The 21,058-nt window shown below is 34.5% G+C and overlaps 1 protein-coding gene across 5 annotated transcripts in view; it reads left to right on the top strand.

The window, feature by feature from the left end:
- Positions 1-11,281, top strand: part of Dpp10 (Dipeptidyl peptidase 10) — a 235,589-nt gene extending 224,308 nt beyond the window's left edge. For all 5 annotated transcript variants that reach the window (XM_071785411.1, XM_071785409.1, XM_071785408.1 and 2 more), the window contains 2 exons: positions 887-1,098; positions 10,842-11,281. In XM_071785411.1, the coding sequence (XP_071641512.1) occupies positions 887-1,098; positions 10,842-10,991 (362 nt within the window). In that variant the 3' untranslated portion in view covers positions 10,992-11,281. The remainder of the gene's footprint in view (positions 1-886; positions 1,099-10,841) is intronic.
- Positions 11,282-21,058: the final 9,777 nt, after the last annotated feature.

Below are 21,058 nucleotides of genomic sequence, written 5' to 3'. Positions count from 1 at the left end.
ACAAACAGAAAATATTTTTAGTTTTGTATAGCCAAAAGTAAAATAAATTAGTGATGTATTTGTATATATAATGTTATGTTTATAAATATTCATATTTCTAAATCTGGTCATCGTATCATAATTCTAACTGTCTTTAAAATCTTTACTTTAAACGTAATAACTTCCAGTTATGTTAATATCTTAAAACATTTTTTTGTTTAATCAAAATATCTAAACATGGAAGGTCGGGGTTGGTTGTGACGGGGTAGGTTGTTATTTTTGTTCTACTTATAATTTTGAGCAACTCCGTCGATGTAACACATAACTTCGGCATAACAGCGGCATATATTTTAATCTTATGTAAGACTTTACCGTTACATCTCTTATTACATATCAGAAACAATCAATACAGAACATCAGTTAAATTATATCTACATTATAATTTTGCACTCAATAATGTAAATGTGATATAACACATATTGTTACTTGTTGTTATTTCTCTTTATTAAATACATATATTATACTTTGAAAACTGGATCTTTCACAACTTAATCCAATACTGTAACAACTTACCTCGTATATGGGGCTGGTTGTTACAAATGTCGCATTATAATTGTTATTGTTGCAACAAAATTAATTATACTATTTAGTTAAAAAAATAATTTTTGTGTTGTATAAGCATGCGACTATTGAAAAATTCGTTTGCGGCTTGTATTCCATTTATTAATTACGTGTAAAAAAATCTTTAAACAAGTGTACCAACTAGCCCTGGTCTCCTCTACCGGACAATGTTATATAAAGATTGTTTAGATCAGTTATATTAAGAACATGATTTTTTGACTATATTACTAAATTCTGTATTACTAAATTTACTTTATCTGATTTTAACGAATGATTATTGACGCAGATTCTGCATATGCCGAAAGATACATGGGATTACCGAACGTGACATCTAATTACAAAGGCTACGCTGAATCCAACGTTTATGACAAAGTAAGGTATCTGCATGATAAGATGTTTTATTTGGTACACGGGACTGCGGATGACAACGTCCAATTTCAACAGTCCATGGCACTTGCTCGTCATCTTGCTAAGGAAGGCATACTCTTTCGACAGCAGGTACTTTGACATTTTTTTGCATAAATATAAAATTTATACTTGTACAAGTGATTTTCTGAAGTGCAAACAAAAAATATTGGATACTACTTGAGATTATTTCTTATCTAAAGGAAAGATGATCGTTTCGAAGGTTAAAAACAAGGCTATTTTTCTCGATTTTTTTTTAGAAACTATACGGCTGATTTATTCTAGGTTTTACACATATATTAACATATATTTTATGTATAAATCAGAATTTTTTTAAGTAGAAATAATGAAAGTTACGGAAGTTATACAAATATTTGCTCAACGTGTCCGAGGTTCCACGGTTCCCATAAAATCTGGACACTCAGTAATCTGAAACAGAAAAATGAAACAGATTCTTAATCTACACATGTTCGGTTATCGTTGGAACTAGAATTATTAAAGACAAACTATTTCTTTAATTATTTCGCATGTAAATTTTTTTTTAATCGTTGAAGAATCGATACTTTTACATTAAAATAAAAGGAAAAAGTTAATAATAAAATCCAAAATTAAGCGACCCAACTGGACAGTTCACATTTATTCTGACTCACAACGTTTCGACCATAATTTGGCCCTTCTCAAGTGAGATATTATAATTATAATAAGTGTGATAAAAAGACCCTCGAAATAAAAATATAAGTAGAAAGGGCTGTAAGGGTCACAACGCGGATCACGGTGCGTTCAGATATAAATGTGATTTATTCCTCGAATTACAAAATTCCAAACGTTTCGACTCCTGTCCGAGCCATCCTCAGTAGTATAATATTAATATCAAAAATATATATTCTCCCTTAACATGGTGAGTTTACTGTTTCAATTTGACAGAAACTTAGTGAGACTAAAAGGTCCAAATCTGTAACGTAATTAAGAGTTACATTTTTGTCTTAAATTAAAATTCTAGAAAAATTCACCAGTTAATCTGGAGAAAAAATACATCGCAGTCAAACCAAATAATAAAAAAATAAGGTAAAGAGAATGATCTGTGCAGAGCGATCTGTAAGACGAGATCCCATCGACACGACGCACAACAAAAGACTGATTCGGTAAACGCACGCAGATAAACGTCTTATAACAAACTTGACAACGTGTAGGTCATAAAGTAATAAATAATATACGGCAGTCGACGATGAATACAAAGGTATATAGTCAGGGATGTATAAAGTCAAATTTGTACAAATAAATATAAAACGTCGGTCAACAGATAAAAATAAAAATTTAAAAAATATAAATCAGCGGTAATAAATACATAAAATTGTAAAAAAGATTGAGAACTTGTGGAAAAGCAAAGCGTCATGGACATGGTTTACATTACAAATAAATATAAAACGTCGGTCAACAGATAAAAATAAAAATTCAAAAAATATAAATCAGCGGTAATAAATATATAAAATTGTAAAAAAGATTGAGAACTTGTGGAAAAGCAAAGCGTCATGGACATGGTTTACAGTTTATCCAAGATAGAAACATATGCATGGTGCAGAAACTCTGTATCGGCCTGAGAGTTCAAACCGTTCTTTTGCAATTTAATATACAGCATCTCTGATACCAATCGCTTCGATAAAAACCTTCCTTATCCAGAATTTCGACGTTATCCCAGTCAAAGTCGTGATTGAAATCTAATCTATGTTCGGTAATGACGGAAAGATTTGTCGTGTTTTTACGGATATGATTACGGTGTTCAGTAATTCTCGTTTTAAGTTGCCTCAAAGTCTGGCCCACGTAAGTCGCGTCACAATTTTTACATGAAATTCTGTACACGACGTTTTTGTGTGATTGAGTAGGAAGAATATCCTTCTGGACTTTGATATAATTATTTAATTTATTCAAGTTATAAAATGACAGGTTGACATTCAGATCCGTAACCACGCTTTTAAATTTCTCCGATATATATGGAACATAAGATACAGTGAACCAATGGCCACGGCTTTCTTCGTTAGTAGGTGGAGGTTCATTCTGTATGCGTGTACGTTTATAAAGTAAAGATTTTATTCTTGTATTAATAGTGTCGAATATGAACGTCAATGGGTAGTCATTAGATAGCAGAGTGTCAATTATGAATTTTATATTTTTTTGATGGTATCTAGGGTGAGATAATAAAAAAGCCCTATCGACCATGCCCATGACAGTGCCTCTTTTCTGGGAAACAGGGTGTTGCGACATAAAATTAAGATAACGGCCTGAAAACGTCGGTTTATGAAACCAATCAAATTCCAGACCGTTGTTGTCTTTAATCAACGTTACGTCAAGAAAATTTAATTTGTCTCCTCCTACTTCAACGGTAAACTGTAACCTCGGATGATAAGAATTAAATGCTTGTAAAATTGCGTCAATAGAGTTACGAGGTACAGCCATCGCAATGTCATCCACATATCTGCAGTAAAACGGCAACGTAAAGGTAAATAATTGCAACACACTGTTTTTCAGATCCTGCATAACGACCCATCACCATAATCACCCATCGTTGCTGACATCGTTATGTAGGATCTGGAAAACAGTGTGTTGCAATTATTTACTTTTACGTTGCCGTTTTACTGCAGATATGTGGATGACATTGCGATGGCTGTACCTCGTAACTCTATTGACGCAATTTTACAAGCATTTAATTCTTATCATCCGAGGTTACAGTTTACCGTTGAAGTAGGAGGAGACAAATTAAATTTTCTTGACGTAACGTTGATTAAAGACAACAACGGTCTGGAATTTGATTGGTTTTATAAACCGACGTTTTCAGGCCGTTATCTTAATTTTATGTCGCAACACCCTGTTTCCCAGAAAAGAGGCACTGTCATGGGCATGGTCGATAGGGCTTTTTTATTATCTCACCCTAGATACCATCAAAAAAATATAAAATTCATAATTGACACTCTGCTATCTAATGACTACCCATTGACGTTCATATTCGACACTATTAATACAAGAATAAAATCTTTACTTTATAAACGTACACGCATACAGAATGAACCTCCACCTACTAACGAAGAAAGCCGTGGCCATTGGTTCACTGTATCTTATGTTCCATATATATCGGAGAAATTTAAAAGCATGGTTACGGATCTGAATGTCAACCTGTCATTTTATAACTTGAATAAATTAAATAATTATATCAAAGTCCAGAAGGATATTCTTCCTACTCAATCACACAAAAACGTCGTGTACAGAATTTCATGTAAAAATTGTGACGCGACTTACGTGGACCAGACTTTGAGGCAACTTAAAACGAGAATTACTGAACACCGTAATCATATCCGTAAAAACACGACAAATCTTTCCGTCATTACCGAACATAGATTAGATTTCAATCACGACTTTGACTGGGATAACGTCGAAATTCTGGATAAGGAAAGGTTTTTATCGAAGCGATTGGTATCAGAGATGCTGTATATTAAATTGCAAAAGAACGGTTTGAACTCTCAGGCCGATACAGAGTTTCTGCACCATGCATATGTTTCTATCTTGGATAAACTGTAAACCATGTCCATGACGCTTTGCTTTTCCACAAGTTCTCAATCTTTTTTACAATTTTATATATTTATTACCGCTGATTTATATTTTTTGAATTTTTATTTTTATCTGTTGACCGACGTTTTATATTTATTTGTAATGTAAACCATGTCCATGACGCTTTGCTTTTCCACAAGTTCTCAATCTTTTTTACAATTTTATGTATTTATTACCGCTGATTTATATTTTTTAAATTTTTATTTTTATCTGTTGACCGACGTTTTATATTTATTTGTACAAATTTGACTTTATACATCCCTGACTATATACCTTTGTATTCATCGTCGACTGCCGTATATTATTTATTACTTTATGACCTACACGTTGTCAAGTTTGTTATAAGACGTTTATCTGCGTGCGTTTACCGAATCAGTCTTTTGTTGTGCGTCGTGTCGATGGGATCTCGTCTTACAGATCGCTCTGCACAGATCATTCTCTTTACCTTATTTTTTTATTATTTGGTTTGACTGCGATGTATTTTTTCTCCAGACTAACTGGTGAATTTTTCTAGAATTTTAATTTAAGACAAAAATGTAACTCTTAATTACGTTACAGATTTGGACCTTTTAGTCTCACTAAGTTTCTGTCAAATTGAAACAGTAAACTCACCATGTTAAGGGAGAATATATATTTTTGATATTAATATTATACCACTGAGGATGGCTCGGACCGTCGTGAGACAGGTCAGTTTTACCCTACTGATGACCAGTCATTGCGATAGTAATCCTGCTCAGTACGAGAGGAACCGCAGGTTCGGACATTTGGTTCACGCACTCGGTCGAGCGGCCGGTGGTGCGAAGCTACCATCCGTGGGATTATGCCTGAACGCCTCTAAGGTCGTATCCTCTTTAGTCAAAGGTGGCAATGATATCTCTAGGAGTCTCGTTTGGGGATCATCGAGGAGCCGAAACGTTTGGAATTTTGTAATTCGAGGAATAAATCACATTTATATCTGAACGCACCGTGATCCGCGTTGTGACCCTTACAGCCCTTTCTACTTATATTTTTATAATTATAATTAAATACGCAACAATTATACATCATGCGTCGCCAGACGTTGTGTCCTAACTACATCGTGCGAACGCCACACTAAAATATCAATATAAATTTGTCAAATATAATAACGGGAAACATGTCAAAATTAAATTGTGAAAACTTTCATGTTAGGTACGTCAAAAGAATGAAATTGTAAGAATCGCAAGTATAAAACTGTGAAGAAAATTAAACTGACCATTTTCTCCACTAAATTCGTACCGTGCCATATTCAATCAAAGTCACAATGATAAGAAGTATTATACGCAATGACGAATTACATTAAGACGTGTTCCAAAAGTACCGTAGGACAAACCAAAATCAGAAACTAAATTGACGTGTTCTAAAAATACCACAAAAACAAACCGAACTCCGAGACATATTATACGGCCTCGATAACTCGATCATGTATCGCGGGCAAATGTTAATGTATTTTAATTTTACTAGTTCTATAGAGAGATTTCTTACAAATATGCACCCAGAGAGCAAAGCCGATTGGCTTATTAGTTTGTCTGAAATCGTACAAACCAGTTTGAAAAATGTTGTTTTGAAAAAAACGTGTTTAAAGTTTCAAGTACAATTTAATTATATGTATATTTCTAGTACTCACGTAAGTTTCAGCCTTATCGACGATTCCAGGTCCATATAGAAAGCCTTCTTTATATCCTTCTTTATAATCTTCTTTATACATTCGTTTATAACTTGTGGGGTCATAAACAAATGTAGCTTATAATCCTGCAACGTCGATGTTTGCAAACTTTCGACACTAGCGGGACATAAGTCGTGCTGCGAGTCCTCATCAGTTAAGCATAAATACTTAAGTATAACATTTATGACATTTTTCATGCTTTCCACAATGTTTGCTAACAATGTTTTTTAACTTCCATACTGTCTACAAATTTTTGTTTTTTGTTTCACATAAGAGAAGGCGAAGGTATCTTTGGTAGCGCGAAAGCCATTTTTACAAACATTATTCGGGAAAATAGCTGCCAGGACCTCAATTTTTGATATTTTTTATTGAAATTTTCGGGAGATATTCTCAAAAGATTTCTCTACAAGACATGTATTTTCATTTTTTAATAAAACATAATTTCACCTACAATAAAAATTTGTTAATTTTGACCTAGTTTTAACTCTAGAACACCACACTGGGTGTGGCACACCCATATTTGTTGTTATAGTGCCCGCCATTTCTATATAGTGAAAGTTAGGGAATCAAAGTGTTAAGGTAATTAAACTTTTGTTCTCCCTCTACGACTCGTCATGCTGCGCAGCCTCATTTGCCGTTTAGTAGATGTATGGCACGTCATTAATTGTGTCACGTTCTGTCTGTTGTTTGTTCGTTTTTTGGTCAATGCATTTAAGCAATTTACCAGGAATTTGGACAAGTCGTGTGATGATTACTATTATTATTCGGGACCGAAAAGATATCAAACTTTATAAGTCTCGTAACGAGGATCAGTTCTATTCATTTGGTTATAATTAGGATAATCAATTATGAAATCAACAGGAATATGTTTAAATGGAGGTGCGTTTTCTAATTTGTTGCAATTTCCGGAGGAGGGGGAGAGGATTTTGATTAGAAGTAATAGCTTGTTTGATCTGGAACCTAATCCTTTTAATTTGACTCGTCTATCTCTCTTTTTCGTCATTTAGCCGCGTTCTCAAAAATGAATTTGATTGGTCGCCACACTCTTCGTCAGCGCCCAGAGCCAATCCGCCACACTCTTCATCAGCGTAAAGCCCAAACTCACTCTCGGGAATTATCAACGATTATTGCGATTCCCAAGAATCAACCCCGTAATCGCCACGCCTTTCGGCAGCGAAAGTACCAGTTCGCCACACTCTTCGTCAGCGAAAAGGACAGATCGCCACATTCTTTGTTAGCGAAAACTGTGAGTGGTATTTCAGTTGTGAATTTGTTAATTAAGGATTTAACAAACACGAAATGAGATTCCAGATTTCAAGCTTTTTTTCTCAAACTTATCTTACCTTTATTCTTTTAGTCTTAGTACAAAACTAAGTTATGCGTGAAACGCAGTTTTAAAATATAAGAATACAGGGATTAAGTCTCAGAATCGAGCGTGAATGCTCGGACTTAACGTACAGTCAAATGTTAGGAATTAAAAGTGACTGCCTGGAGTCGAATAAGAGTTAGAAACAAAGTCAAAAACTGATGTGTCGTTCCGCAGCGTTCTCCGTCCGATTCATACCCAAAATGGCCAGAACCTCCCGCGAGATTCTCACCACTTCCTACGCGTTTTAAGGAGGGAGGTTTTCTAAAAGTTTCTGGAACCATAGTTTTGGGCCCCATTTGGGCCCCAGCCTGTCAACAGCTGTCCGATAACCGAAAGATAAACTAAACATTTGTATTGACCTGAGCGTAATTAATCGTAATTACAATAACACAGGCGCGTTTTTAACATTCTGGCGTTTAAATTAAAAAAAAAAAATATCGATTTTTAAAAATATCGACTTTTCAAAAATATTGATAATTGATAATTAAATATTATTGATAATTGAAAATACATTGGGTATGGTACACCCAGTGTGGTGAAATCAGGACTTTTTGGAAGTGTGGTGTTCTAGGGTTAAAGCCTTTGTCAAAGGTATGTAACCTCTTAAGGATTATAATATTATTATATTATAGTATCAACTATTCTCTCTGCTGATTGTTAACGAATAAATTAAATAATGTTCTATACATTCTTACGAGCTGTTACTTTGGCTTAGTTTACATCGTAAAAACTTTTAATACAGATATCAAGCTGGTGCAGATTAAGCAGATACGCTCCTGTTTACATCGATCGCATTAATTTAATCATATTAGATTAGATTTTAAATACAAATAAGACATTTTTCAATTTTGATTTTGTACACAATGGTCTCAATCTGCAACTAAAGTGTCGCGACGCGCCGTAGTAAAAACAGTATTATACGTATCAAGTCATCAACGTTTATAGCGCGTTGAGAATGTTTGATACACGTATCAGCTTGGTCTGATACACGCTGTTCTCGAGTATCGTACCATTCTGCGTTTAGTTCGAATATAGTACTTGGTACGCGTATCAAAAGCTCGGTGTAAACTAGGTCTTTATTAAGTAGGGGAGACCGGGGCTAGTTGGTACATAAGACAAGTTGGTACACGGTAATTATTGTAAAAGTGACAAAAAATATAAGTAGAAAGGGCTGTAAGGGTCACAACGCGGATCACGGTGCGTTCAGATATAAATGTGATTTATTCCTCGATTTACAAAAATCCAAACGTTTCGGCTCCTGTCCGAGCCATCCTCAGTGATATAATATTAACATCAAAAATATATTCTCCTTTAACATGGTGAGTTTACTGTTTCAATTTGACAGAAACTTAGTGAGACTAAAAGGTCCAAATCTGTAACGTAATTAAGAGTTACATCCTTGTCTTAAATTAAAATTCTAGAAAAACTCACCAGGTAGTCTGGAGAAAAAATACATCGCAGTCAAACCGAATAATAAGAAAATAAGGCAAAGAGAATGATCTGTGCAGAGCGATCTGTAAGACGAGATCCCATCGACACGACGCACAACGAAAGACTGATGTAAAGGAGAATATATTTTTGATGTTAATATTATACCACTGAGGATGGCTCGGACAGGAGCCGAAACGTTTGGATTTTTGTAAATCGAGGAATAAATCACATTTATATCTGAACGCACCGTTATCCGCGTTGTGACCCTTACAGCCCTTTCTACTTATATTTTTATTTCGATGGTCTTTATATCACACTTTATTGACAAAAGATAATATTGCAAAAAAAATATTTTCACAAAAACATTGCGATAATATTTCAGTTAGTTATTCCAGGCTGAGTAGCGTATTTTCACAAACAAAAAATTTTTTAGTTTTGTATAGTCAAAAGTAAAATAAAACAGTATGTTAGATATATTAAATCAGATATATTAAATGTTATATTTATAAATCTGGTCATTATATCATAATTCTGTTTCTTTAAAATCTTTACTTTAAACATAATAACTTCCAGTTATGTTAATGTCTTAAAACATTTTTTTATTTAAGTAATAATTAAAATATCTAAATGTAGCAGGTCGGGACTGGTTGTGACGGGGTAGGTTGTTACAGCTTTCTACTTATAATTTTGATTAACTCGATGTAGCTCGGCACAATAGCGGCAGATAATCTTATGAAATATTTCCGTTAACGTCTCTTATTACGTATCAAAACCGGTCAATACAGAACATCAATTACATTATATCTGTATTGTAATTTTGCACTCAACAATATAAATGTAATATAATACATGTTGTTACGTGTTGTTATTTCTCTTTATTAAATATATTATACTTTTAAAACTGGATCTTTCACAACTTAATCCAGTACTGTAACAACTTACTCCACATGCTGGGATAGTTGTTACAAATGTAGTCGCCTTATAATTTTTATTAATGCAATAAAATTAATTATACTATTCAGTTAAAAAAATTATTTTTGTTTTGTATAAACATGCGGTTATTGAAAAATTTTTTTGCGGCTTGTATACCATTTATTAATTACATGTAAAAAAAATCATTTAAAAAATGTACCAGTCCCGGTCTTCCCTATAATGATTGATTCATATCTAATTGTAAGTCAAGATGTAGAAATCAAATGCGTTTTGTTTATTCTTTATAGCCATCACAGATGCGTTCTTTAATATAAATAATTATCTTAAAAATTTAACTTAATTAATGTAAAATTTAATTAACCCTCCGTAGTCACACCGGGTCAATTTGACCCGAGCCTCAACTTTGCTCGTAAATATCTTGCGCGTAACTTGAAAAATGGCGGGCATGACTCCCTCTAGCTGTAGTTCAAAAAACAAAAAAAAATTTTTTTTTAAAAACGCAAATTTTTTGCGAATTTTTTTTATATGTTAAAAATTCCTGAGGCACTTTTTTTTGTAGCAATTAATTTAGCAATATCACAAGTGCATTCGAGAATTTTTTCAACACGATCGGTGGATAAATGGTCAAATGGCGAACGATCAAAGTTCGTCTCGGGTCAAAATAACCCAGAATGACTTCCTTGTTTGAAAAAATAGGTGTGACTACGGAGGGTTAATATCATTAAGTATTGCAAAGTCAATCATAACAAAGAACTAAAACTTATAATTAGGAAGTATTTGTTTATTAACTTATAACTAAGAAGTATTTGTTTATTTATTCAGGTCTATCCGGATGTAAGCCATACTTTAGCGGGCGTTAAGGGACATTTGTATCTCTCCATGGAACAGTTCTTGGAAGATTGTTTTCAAAAACAAGTACCTGTTGACACGAAAGCCGGACTTGGCAGCGGTGGCTCTGGTGGCATGTACTAATATTAAGAGATAGCGATTACGTGCAACATCACGTAATGATATCTTCGAATTGTTTGAAATTGAATTAAAAAAAGAAAAGAAATGAAATGAAAAAATTTGTGAAAATCTAAACATCTCCAAATTGTGTTCCATCTAATAGAATATTTACAGAAGATATGTGCATGGCCCATCGTTTTGTACTCCAACGCTCGAAAATACAATGAAAAGTGTATAATTATCCCGTGCATGCGTTTACACCGGTTAAAAGAGCACGTATCGATCATCCAATCAAATAAATTGTTTATGAAATATGCAGATGATATTTATTTAAAGATGTCTCAACACATCAGGTAAAATCGATACAACAGAATTTATCGCCGAAATATTAGAAAAAAAAATATTATAATGACAATCTTGTCACGTATACACACACACACACACACACATATATATATATATATACACAGGGTTGCTATAAAGTCTGTTGTCACCCCTATATTTCACAAACAGCTCAAAATAAAGAACTTTTTTACATTGTAGTATATCGTTTGAAAGGACATAAAAAAAGAAAACTTTTGGCGCAAACCAAAGGTCGATACGTTGATCTGTTAGGGAGTTATTTTAATGAGTCAAATTTCGAAAAAGCCAATTTTTTACCCAAAATAACTCCCGAACGAGTCAACGTATCGACCTCTGGTTTGCGTCAAAAAATTTTCTTTTTTGTGTCCTTTTAAACGATATATTACAATATAGGGGGTTCCATTTAAATTTTTTCAGTTGAAGTCCCCCCTGGGGCACCTTTTGGGGGGACATCCTCTCTAATTTTCTTAAGAGTAGCTCCTCTCGAAATGATCGGACACGTATTTTGCAGTTTTTCATTATTTTGAGCCGTTTGCGAAATATAGGGGTGACACAGACTTTACAAAAACCCTGTTTTATATATACATATATATATATATATATATATAATACAAATTTCTTAAAACATATATAACGATATTATTAATTCATTATACTTATAATTATAAAAAAAATGGCAAGTTATAACATTCTATATTTTATGAAGAATTTTTATGTTTGTACATACATAGTGATTTATTTAAATTTTCTTGGTTACTTAATTAATTTTAAATAATACTTTTGTCATAAAATAAATAATAATCTTAAATAATTGAATTTTTATAGTGAGAAGGAATTATATTTTTAACAATTCTTTTCACAATTGCATATTATTTAATCATCGAACGAATAACAAAAAAAATGGAAACAAAAAGAGATATAGAATTATCTTGATTAATCGTGAAATCATAATTCCATTGTACATATCAGTGTACATATCAGTCGCGTATACAAACATATAAGTTTCCACATTTACGTAACCATTCCGTCAATTTATAATTTTTTACCTTTCTATCAATACACTGCCCAAGGAGCGCCAATGCGCGTATAATGCGCTTTGAATGTACATTAAACTTTGCATTAAATGCGGGTCGTAAATGCAGGTAGTCAGACAGAACGTCCAAAAAAAAATTTCCCACGACAGAACATCCCACGACATTATGTCCAAAAAAATAATATCCCCGTGACAAAATTTCCTGCGACAGGACGTCCACGCGAAACCAGGAGCCACATGGGTTCATAACTTTCCACGCGTGGAAAGCCTACGCATGTACTTTGAAGGCATACTATGTGTGTAGTTTAACCATAGTGGAGCCCCCCGCAAGGGGGCGGAACCTACCACCTCCATGCATACGCTATCCACGCGAACCGAGGTTCACGCACACCCCTCCGTGCTTTCGGGGGAGGTGCGGTAGTCCCGAAATAGTTCACGCATACACTTTCCACGCGAACCGAGGTTCACGCACACCCCCCCCGTGCTTTCGGGGGAGGTGCGGTAGTCCCGAAATAGTTCACGCATACACTTTCCACGCGAACCGAGGTTCACGCACACCCCCCCCCCCGTGCTTTCGGGGGAGGTGCGGTAGTCCCGAAATAGTTCACGCATACACTTTCCACGCGAACCGAGGTTCACGCACACCCCCCCCCGTGCTTTCGGGGGAGGTGCGGTAGTCCCGAAATAGTTCACGCATATACTTTCCACGCGAATCGAGGTTCACGCACATCCCCCCCCGTGCTTTCGGGGGAGGTGCGGTAGTCCCGAAATAGTTCACGCATACACTTTCCACGCGAACCGAGGTTCACGCATTAAATACTTTTAGTCATTTTGAGCAAAAGCGCTTTAATTGAGCCTTATTTCATCGAAATCGGAGAGGAGTGAGCTTTCCTTCAGATTTACTAAAATAGGAAAAAAAAATAGGTAGGGTGCATATTTTTCGGGCTCCCCCGATTGATTATCACTGTCGGAGTCACAACAAAGGTTTTTACCAAGAAAACCGCAAGAAAATATCAAAATTCGGAAAAGGCCCTATTCTGAAGAATTACCTAAATTGGTAATGGTCATATATTAGTATGAACGCATGTACTAATGTAATACCGTAATAAAACCGACAATGACATAATTCATGTGCCGATTGTGTCGTGGGTGTTTTGTCGTGGGAAGTTTTGTCACGGGGATATTATTTTTTTGGACATATTGTCGCGGGATGTTCTGTCGTGGGATATTTTTTTTTGGACGTTCTGTCATGGATCCGTAAATGCACATTTAAAGCGTATATTTGTCCCGCATTATATGCGCTTTTAATGCATATTATGGCAGCGCATACCAAAAAGTGCCTACGCTCATTGATCGAGAAGCCCAATCGGACAACTAGTGAACTCTGTACTATATTAGAATGCTCACTACAATGTTTAGAAGCCGGACACGAAGAAAAAAGGGATAGGTTGCTCAGTGTCCACTGTGTTCAAACAGAGAAAGAAATGGACGTTGAATGCAACCTTACACTGAGAAAAAAAGCTGTTGCTTCAATTAAAGTGCTATCACGGGGTGCCAAAAACATAAGTAGTTTATTCAATTGTATTATTATTAGACCCAATATCTGGATTATTAAACCAATAATTTAATTATTTTAAGCATTGCTGTAAGCATATTCTAGTACAGCTATCACAGAAGAAAAGAACATTCTTATTTAGAGAATATCTTTATTTTTTACATGTAAATCTTGAAATGACATTATGTAGCGTATAATCTCGTTTTAAGAATTACATGTCAAAGATAAAAATATTCTCTAAATAAGAATGTCCTTTTATCTGCGTATAGTTTACTATGGACAATCGAAGCTCCACCAACTTGCTTACCCTATAGGGGATCTAAGAATCTACACGTGCATCTACACGTTGATGCTTTAAACGCAGAAATAAGAACAAAGATAGTTAGTGGAACTATTTATTTAAAATTCAATTTATATAAAATTTAAAAACTTAAATAAAATGTTTCATAATGAGTAAGAAGCTACTTATTTAAATATAATATAAAATCTGTCATTCATAAATCAAATGCTCAATTTGCATTAATTACGCATTTAAATGCACGCATTTTGAACACACAATTAATGTAGTTTTGAGCCAATGCAATTGTACGCGCATTAAAAGCACGTTATACGCGCATTAGCGCTCCTTGGGTGGATACCCGAATACTCACTGCATATCTCAGTATATAATCTTGTAAAAATACTATTATAGCAGCTGCTAAAAACGCCCCGATTATTCTATCTTACTGTAAGTATTTTAAAGAATTTTCGTACAATAAAAATCTTGGTATACCTTTTTTGTGCCGAAAAAAAAACAGTTTTTGACACGCGAGTTGTATTCAGTAAGCAACAGACATGAATAGGCGTGTTGCCATATATTTTGTATGTAACTGAGTATCTTCTGTGTTGTTTTTTATTAATTCATAATAATTGCAAAAAATATTATTATCAACATGGAGGAATTATTGAGAACATAAAATATAAAAAATGTCATTTAAAAAAATGTTTCGAGTATTAATATCAGCTGAAATACTTGTATATTATTTTCACTAATATATGTAAAAAAATTTTCTATACATATACAAGGTGTTTTCTAAGTAAGTACAAAAAATTGAAAGGAATATTCCGTGGCTTATTTTAGGAAGATCTTTTAGGAAGATTTTAGCTCAGGCTCTATAAACGTAAAGGTCCTAAACTGCTTCGTTTTCAAAATACAAGTTGTCAAAGTAGTGAAAAAAATATGGAAATTTCGAAAAGCTGGAAAACGTTTAAAAATATTTTATTTGGTATGCGTACATGTGGTATTAAGAACCATTTTATAGTATCGATAGAACATTTTTTGATCCACCAGGGGTGTGACACCTTGTATTTTTAAAACGAAGCGGTTTAGGGCACATGTTTATAGGACATTTTCTTCCTAAAATAAGCCACGGAATTTTGTACTTATTAAGAAACACCCTGTATAGTGTATATGTAACAAAAATTATCTGATATATATATATATATATATATATATATATATATATACCAGATAATTTTTGTCATCGTTTTCAGTTGAATGCAAAAAATAGGAGAGTAGAGTTATTATTAGATCCCATCGATTCTTCAGATGTTCAGATATTCAGATAAAGGTTGAATTTCTAATGTTAATACACTACAGTTCCACGCAAACTGAAACCAAAACACTAAATAAAACATTTTGTATTTTATCTAAGTGGTTTTTATTTCTTTAGTATAAAAATCTCCGAATATTTTAATTTTTCATATTTGCAATAAATTAATAGTAAATACACGGATACACCTAATATATTAAACATAGGGATAAAATCAAGTTCAATATTTACTTAAAAATTCGATTTAAATCTAATGATCAAGTTTTATGATTCTAGGAAGTTCTTAGGATTCCAGTAATATTTATAAGAAATAATATTTTATATTTGCGAAATAATCGATTCCGACTAGTTAGTTTTGAATTTTAGAATGAGTATCTACATGATTCGAAATATATTTATAAATATTTTTTATTGTAAAAAATCGAATCACACACATTTACAAGTAGAAAAGAACTTTATAAATAAAATTTTATTATATATATTGTAGAGAATAATTGGATGATGCGGGCTGAAAGTTAACAATACGAAGAACTTTATTCATAAAATAAAAGTATAAGCATACAATTGTCGCGAATCACACGCGGCGTGGCGGCGACGCGGCAGCCGGCTGATCGGACTCGTTTGATTCTTCGTGAGAAACTGCCCTAGAACGTTCTCGCACTCGCTATCGTGATTACAGATTTCTATAACTAGATCGCTAACATTTGTTACGACATAGCTTGAAGCCACGGACGCCATATTTACCCCATTTACTCCGTCACATACAGTGCTTTGTGAAGTAGTGTTAGTGTACTCACTTCGCTTCGATTATATTTATATTTTGTAAAATTACAATAAAATAGAAAAGAATTTTTTTTTTTCATTTTGTTGGAATTATGCTCTCCGCAGGGATCGAGATGGTGGTGATGATTGCTAACGAACGACTCTTTTATATGCTGTTACTATAACTCTTTATTCTCGACTCTATCTCTACACACAGTATAAGACACCGTATAAGACACGTGTGCACGCGATGAGCTCAGACTGTCGTCTGTCGCTTCATACGGCGTTCGCGCCCGCGTTGCTGCGCCACGCAGTGCTCTCTGGAAGGGCGCGAGTGCTCTACTCGCACAAAGCATCTTTCCAACACTCCCTCCCTTTGTGCGGGTAGTGGGCTCGGGTCCTCTAAGTCTCTTTCTTATCTGAAAAATGGCAAAATATTAGTGTCACACTATATCCGAGTAAGATTTCGCTTTTAATTGCTCTTAAACTCTAAATTCGCTATATTATCTCTAAGATATCCGAATGCTTCGAAAGGTAACGGTTTAGTCATGATATCAGCTAAGTTTTCTCTAGTTTCTATCCATCTAACTTTTACTTTCTCTTGATCTACACATTGTTTGACAAAATCTCCATGAGTATCTGCCATGTGCTTTCGGTTTCCAGTATCTTCTCTTTCTTTTAAGTTTTTCTTTATTTCCTCTAGTTCATCATCAAACATCTTAAGTTTGTGACTTCCATCTTTCTTAATGCAGTTTCCTGCAGCTATTATCACACAATATTACTGACGGAAAGAATGTTTCTCCAACAACATGTCTGAGTGACTTGTCCAGTGAAATCACTTCTTGACATGCCTCACTCATTGCTAAGTATTCCGCTTGACATGTAGAGAGTGTGACATAAGTCTGTTTATGACTTCTCCATGCTATCACATCTCCAAATAGCTTGATAATATATCCTCCAGTAGATGTAGAATCAGTACAATCCCTGAAACTTGCATCTGTCAATGCTTCTAGTTCGTTTGTTCTTCCTCTAAATATCAGTCCTCTATTTACCGTTCCTTTCAGATATCTAAATACTCTTTTCACATCTTGCCAATCTTCTTCTGTAGGCTCTAATTGTTTTCTTGCCAAGTAGTTTACTGCAAAGGCTATATCAGGTCTTGTAGCGTTTGCTAGATACATCAAACTTCCAATAGCTTCTCTATAAGGCACTCTTTTGATTTCTTCTTTTTGGATCACATCTTCATTGTTCAATTCTTCTAATCTGCTCCTTTTATTTTTATTGCTTACCTGTCTAGTGACCATAGGAGTACTTTGCGGTTTACATTCTTCCATATGGAACTTTTTCAGCACACTTTCTGTATATCGTGCTTGATGGATACTCATATATTTGTCTTCTTTATTTCTCTCTATTGTGATTCCTAAAAAGCTTTTTGGTTCTCCAAGATCCTTAGTCTCAAATGTTTCATCTAATTTGCCTTTGATTTCTTCTAATTTCTCTAAGTCATTACTTGCGACCAGCATGTCATCCACATAAAGCAGTACTACTACCATTTTTCCTTCTTTCCTCCATGTGAACAAGCATGGCTCATGTAAGTCATTCTCTAATCTAAGTTTCTTAGCCTCTTCTGAAAATTTGTTATTCCATCTTTTTGGACTTATCTTCAATCTATACAAAGCTCTATTTAATTTACACACCTTGGTTTTCTTGGTGTTTTCATCCACTTCCATTCCCTTTGGAATCTCCATATATATTTCTTCTTCTAGAACTCCATTTAAAAACGCAGTCTTAACATCTATCTGGCAAGCGTATAAGTTATACTTATTTATTATTGCCAATATAGATATAACCAGTGACAGTCTTGAAACGGGTGCATATGTCTCTTTTAGATCATACACGTTTCTATCTTTACAACCTCTAATCACAAGTTTTGCTTTGAATCTGATAGATCTATTTGCCTCTAATTTTCTTTTAAATACCCATTTTGAATCTATATATGTAGGTCCAGAGGTATGTTCCGGGACTGTTTACGTTTTTTGAAATATACAGTCCTGGAATATAACGCATATATATGTAATCAGATTCAAAAAACTGTCCCGAAAAGTGCCGTAGGACATGAATTTTTTCCAGGACAGTCCTGGAAACTGCCAAATGTCCTGGAATATACCGATGTAAAAAATAAAAGTCCCGGAACATACTTCCGGACCTACATATTATGTTGGGTCGTTTTCCATCTAATTTCTCTAATGATCTATCGACAAGTTCCCACACTTGATTAGCACACATAGATTCAAGTTCCTCTTTGACTGCAATTTTCCAATTCTCTCTTTTATCAAATTTTGATGTGGGCTTCGGTACTTTTGCATACCCAATGCATCCGAATCTCTTAAGCTGTTCTAAGTGACAGGTTGTCTCTGGTGAAAACTTTTTCAATGGAATTTCATACTCTATAGTTTTGTGTGGAGATCTGTTGTACGCATGCACAGCAGCGTCAACTGCTAGCTCCCACATACTTTTCGGTAATCCGGAGTCGAACATAAATATTCTTATTCTTTCTTGTAATGTTCGATTGAACCTTTCGGCTACTCCGTTATGCTCTGGAGTATACAGTGGCGTAAATATGTTTTTTATCTTTTTTCTTTCCAGTACTTCTCTAAACGCACCTCCCGTGAACTTCTTGCCTTGATCTGACTTTACGTAGCACAGTTTTTTTTCTTTTCCTAGTAAAGGACCCCGCACACATCACAGGGAAAATTGGCCATCCGTCGAATTTGCTGAAAATTTAGTATGATGTAGTTCATGTCGTCCTGATCAAAAGTCATAATGGGCCCGAGGTCAAAGAATGGACAGTTTCCGAGATACGTGAGGTCAAAGGTCAATAATAGTGCCTCATTCGAAAATTCTATTCTTTGTGTATATCCGCACGTGAGCAATGTTGTTGTGTGCGTATGTACCATTCTACGTATGTGTGTGTGAGCGCCTGGTTTGATATATGGTAATATTAATATGGCAATATGGCCACCTACGAAACTAATGCACGGATCGAGATCAAACTTGGCCAGCGTGTTCACCGTCAAAAAAGGGTTTTATTTTTATTTAAGCATGCGTACCATAAGCATATTACCCTCACTGACATTATATTGCCATCTGATCTCATACTCTTCGGTGTGACACAATGGCAGAGTTTCAAGATTGGTGATAGCTAATGAAGACAAGATCGGTTGATGATCCAGCCAATGAAGGCAAGATCGGTTGGTGATCCAGCCAATGAAGGCAAGATCGGTTGGTGATCCAGCCAATGAAGGCAAGACCGGTTGCTCTACTCGCACAAAGCATCTTTCCAACACATTTTTAACGTTTTGAAACAATTAAAAAGATTCCTTAATAGTGTGCAGTTTCTTATTACATTTACAATAACAAAAGTTCTAATTTTATTTTTATTTTGGTACGTATCTATAATTAATAAATATTAATTTTACAAATAAAGAAATAAAGTAATAATTAAAATAAAAATATATATAGCATCAGAGAGAAGGCTTTTCTCTGAGTGTACATAATATAAAGTATTCAATAAACTTACGGTTAAGGTGACTCTTAAAAGATGCCATAGTTTGGTCATGACTGGGTAAAGATGGCCGTCTGCTCTCATCCCCTCTTCTATCAAATTGAGTTCACGTTAATCTTACGGAGTTAGCAATATTTAGTTATAGAAATCTGTGATTGTGTGATCAATTCGTTAATTTACAAAGTCAGAGGCTTTTTCTCGTCAACATTCTGACATTATTCTGTAGTCGGCAACTTGAGGATCTCGCGTGTCAAAATAAATAATAATCAAAACAAATAAGATACAAGTCAGACGTCAAGAAATGAGACAGCATAATATCCCCATGTGTTCGATCTATATTATCGAAAGCGTTAGAATTAGGCAGTGCCTACTTGTATTGTCACCGTTGTACGGAATTCAGTTTACCAAGCTCTCACCCAGACAAGACGCTCCGTTGATTGCTATAATAAAGTGACGAACATTGAGATATTTGGAGAGTTATTCCTACCTATCCTCAAGGTTATTTCCTCCCTCAAAGAAATAACATTGGTCCTTCGAGTCAGATTTACAAGTTACGTATTCCGTACGTAAATCTGGAGCACAAAATTACTCCGTTCCATCGGCAGTTCCGAGGAGCTTACAATAAGAGCAGTCACACACGGTAATGTTGAGAGCTTAATTCATTTCTCTTAACTGCAAACATTGAAATACTAAGAAATATCTCTACTCATCCCATTACGCAAGCAAGCAATTATAAATTATTGGATAAGAAGCGAGAACGAGACTCAGCTGTACACGTGGCAATGCCTCGATTGCTCATGGAATTTCGTGTATACACAAGGACGAATACACAAATAACTAACCATTTATAAGAATAACTTTACATAAGAAATCGCTCAGGTGAGTGGCTACTTCCTTGATTTCCAAAATCCTTACATATATGTGATAATTTTGATTCGAGTCGATCCATTATTTATTTTCATTGATTACTCTCATTCGTAACTCATAACAAAAAGTGACTACGGATACCTATACGTGAACTTGTAGCTCGTACAGCATAAATAAAGGCTAAATTTACTCGATTAGAATTATAGCTTAATGAATTATGTGATCAACCAAACACATAACAGAACTGAAGTTATGTTTAAATAAATATGAACCGATGTTCGGGGAATTTGATGTAGTGCAATCGAAAATATACAACCATCGAACGAGCATTGAACAAATTGAACGCGAAGCATT

This window comes from Temnothorax longispinosus, chromosome 8, assembly GCF_030848805.1.
Source record: "Temnothorax longispinosus isolate EJ_2023e chromosome 8, Tlon_JGU_v1, whole genome shotgun sequence".
NCBI lineage: Eukaryota > Metazoa > Arthropoda > Insecta > Hymenoptera > Formicidae > Temnothorax > Temnothorax longispinosus.
The sequence above is the reverse complement of the archived record's forward strand: the minus strand, read 5'-3'. Positions and strand labels throughout refer to the sequence as shown.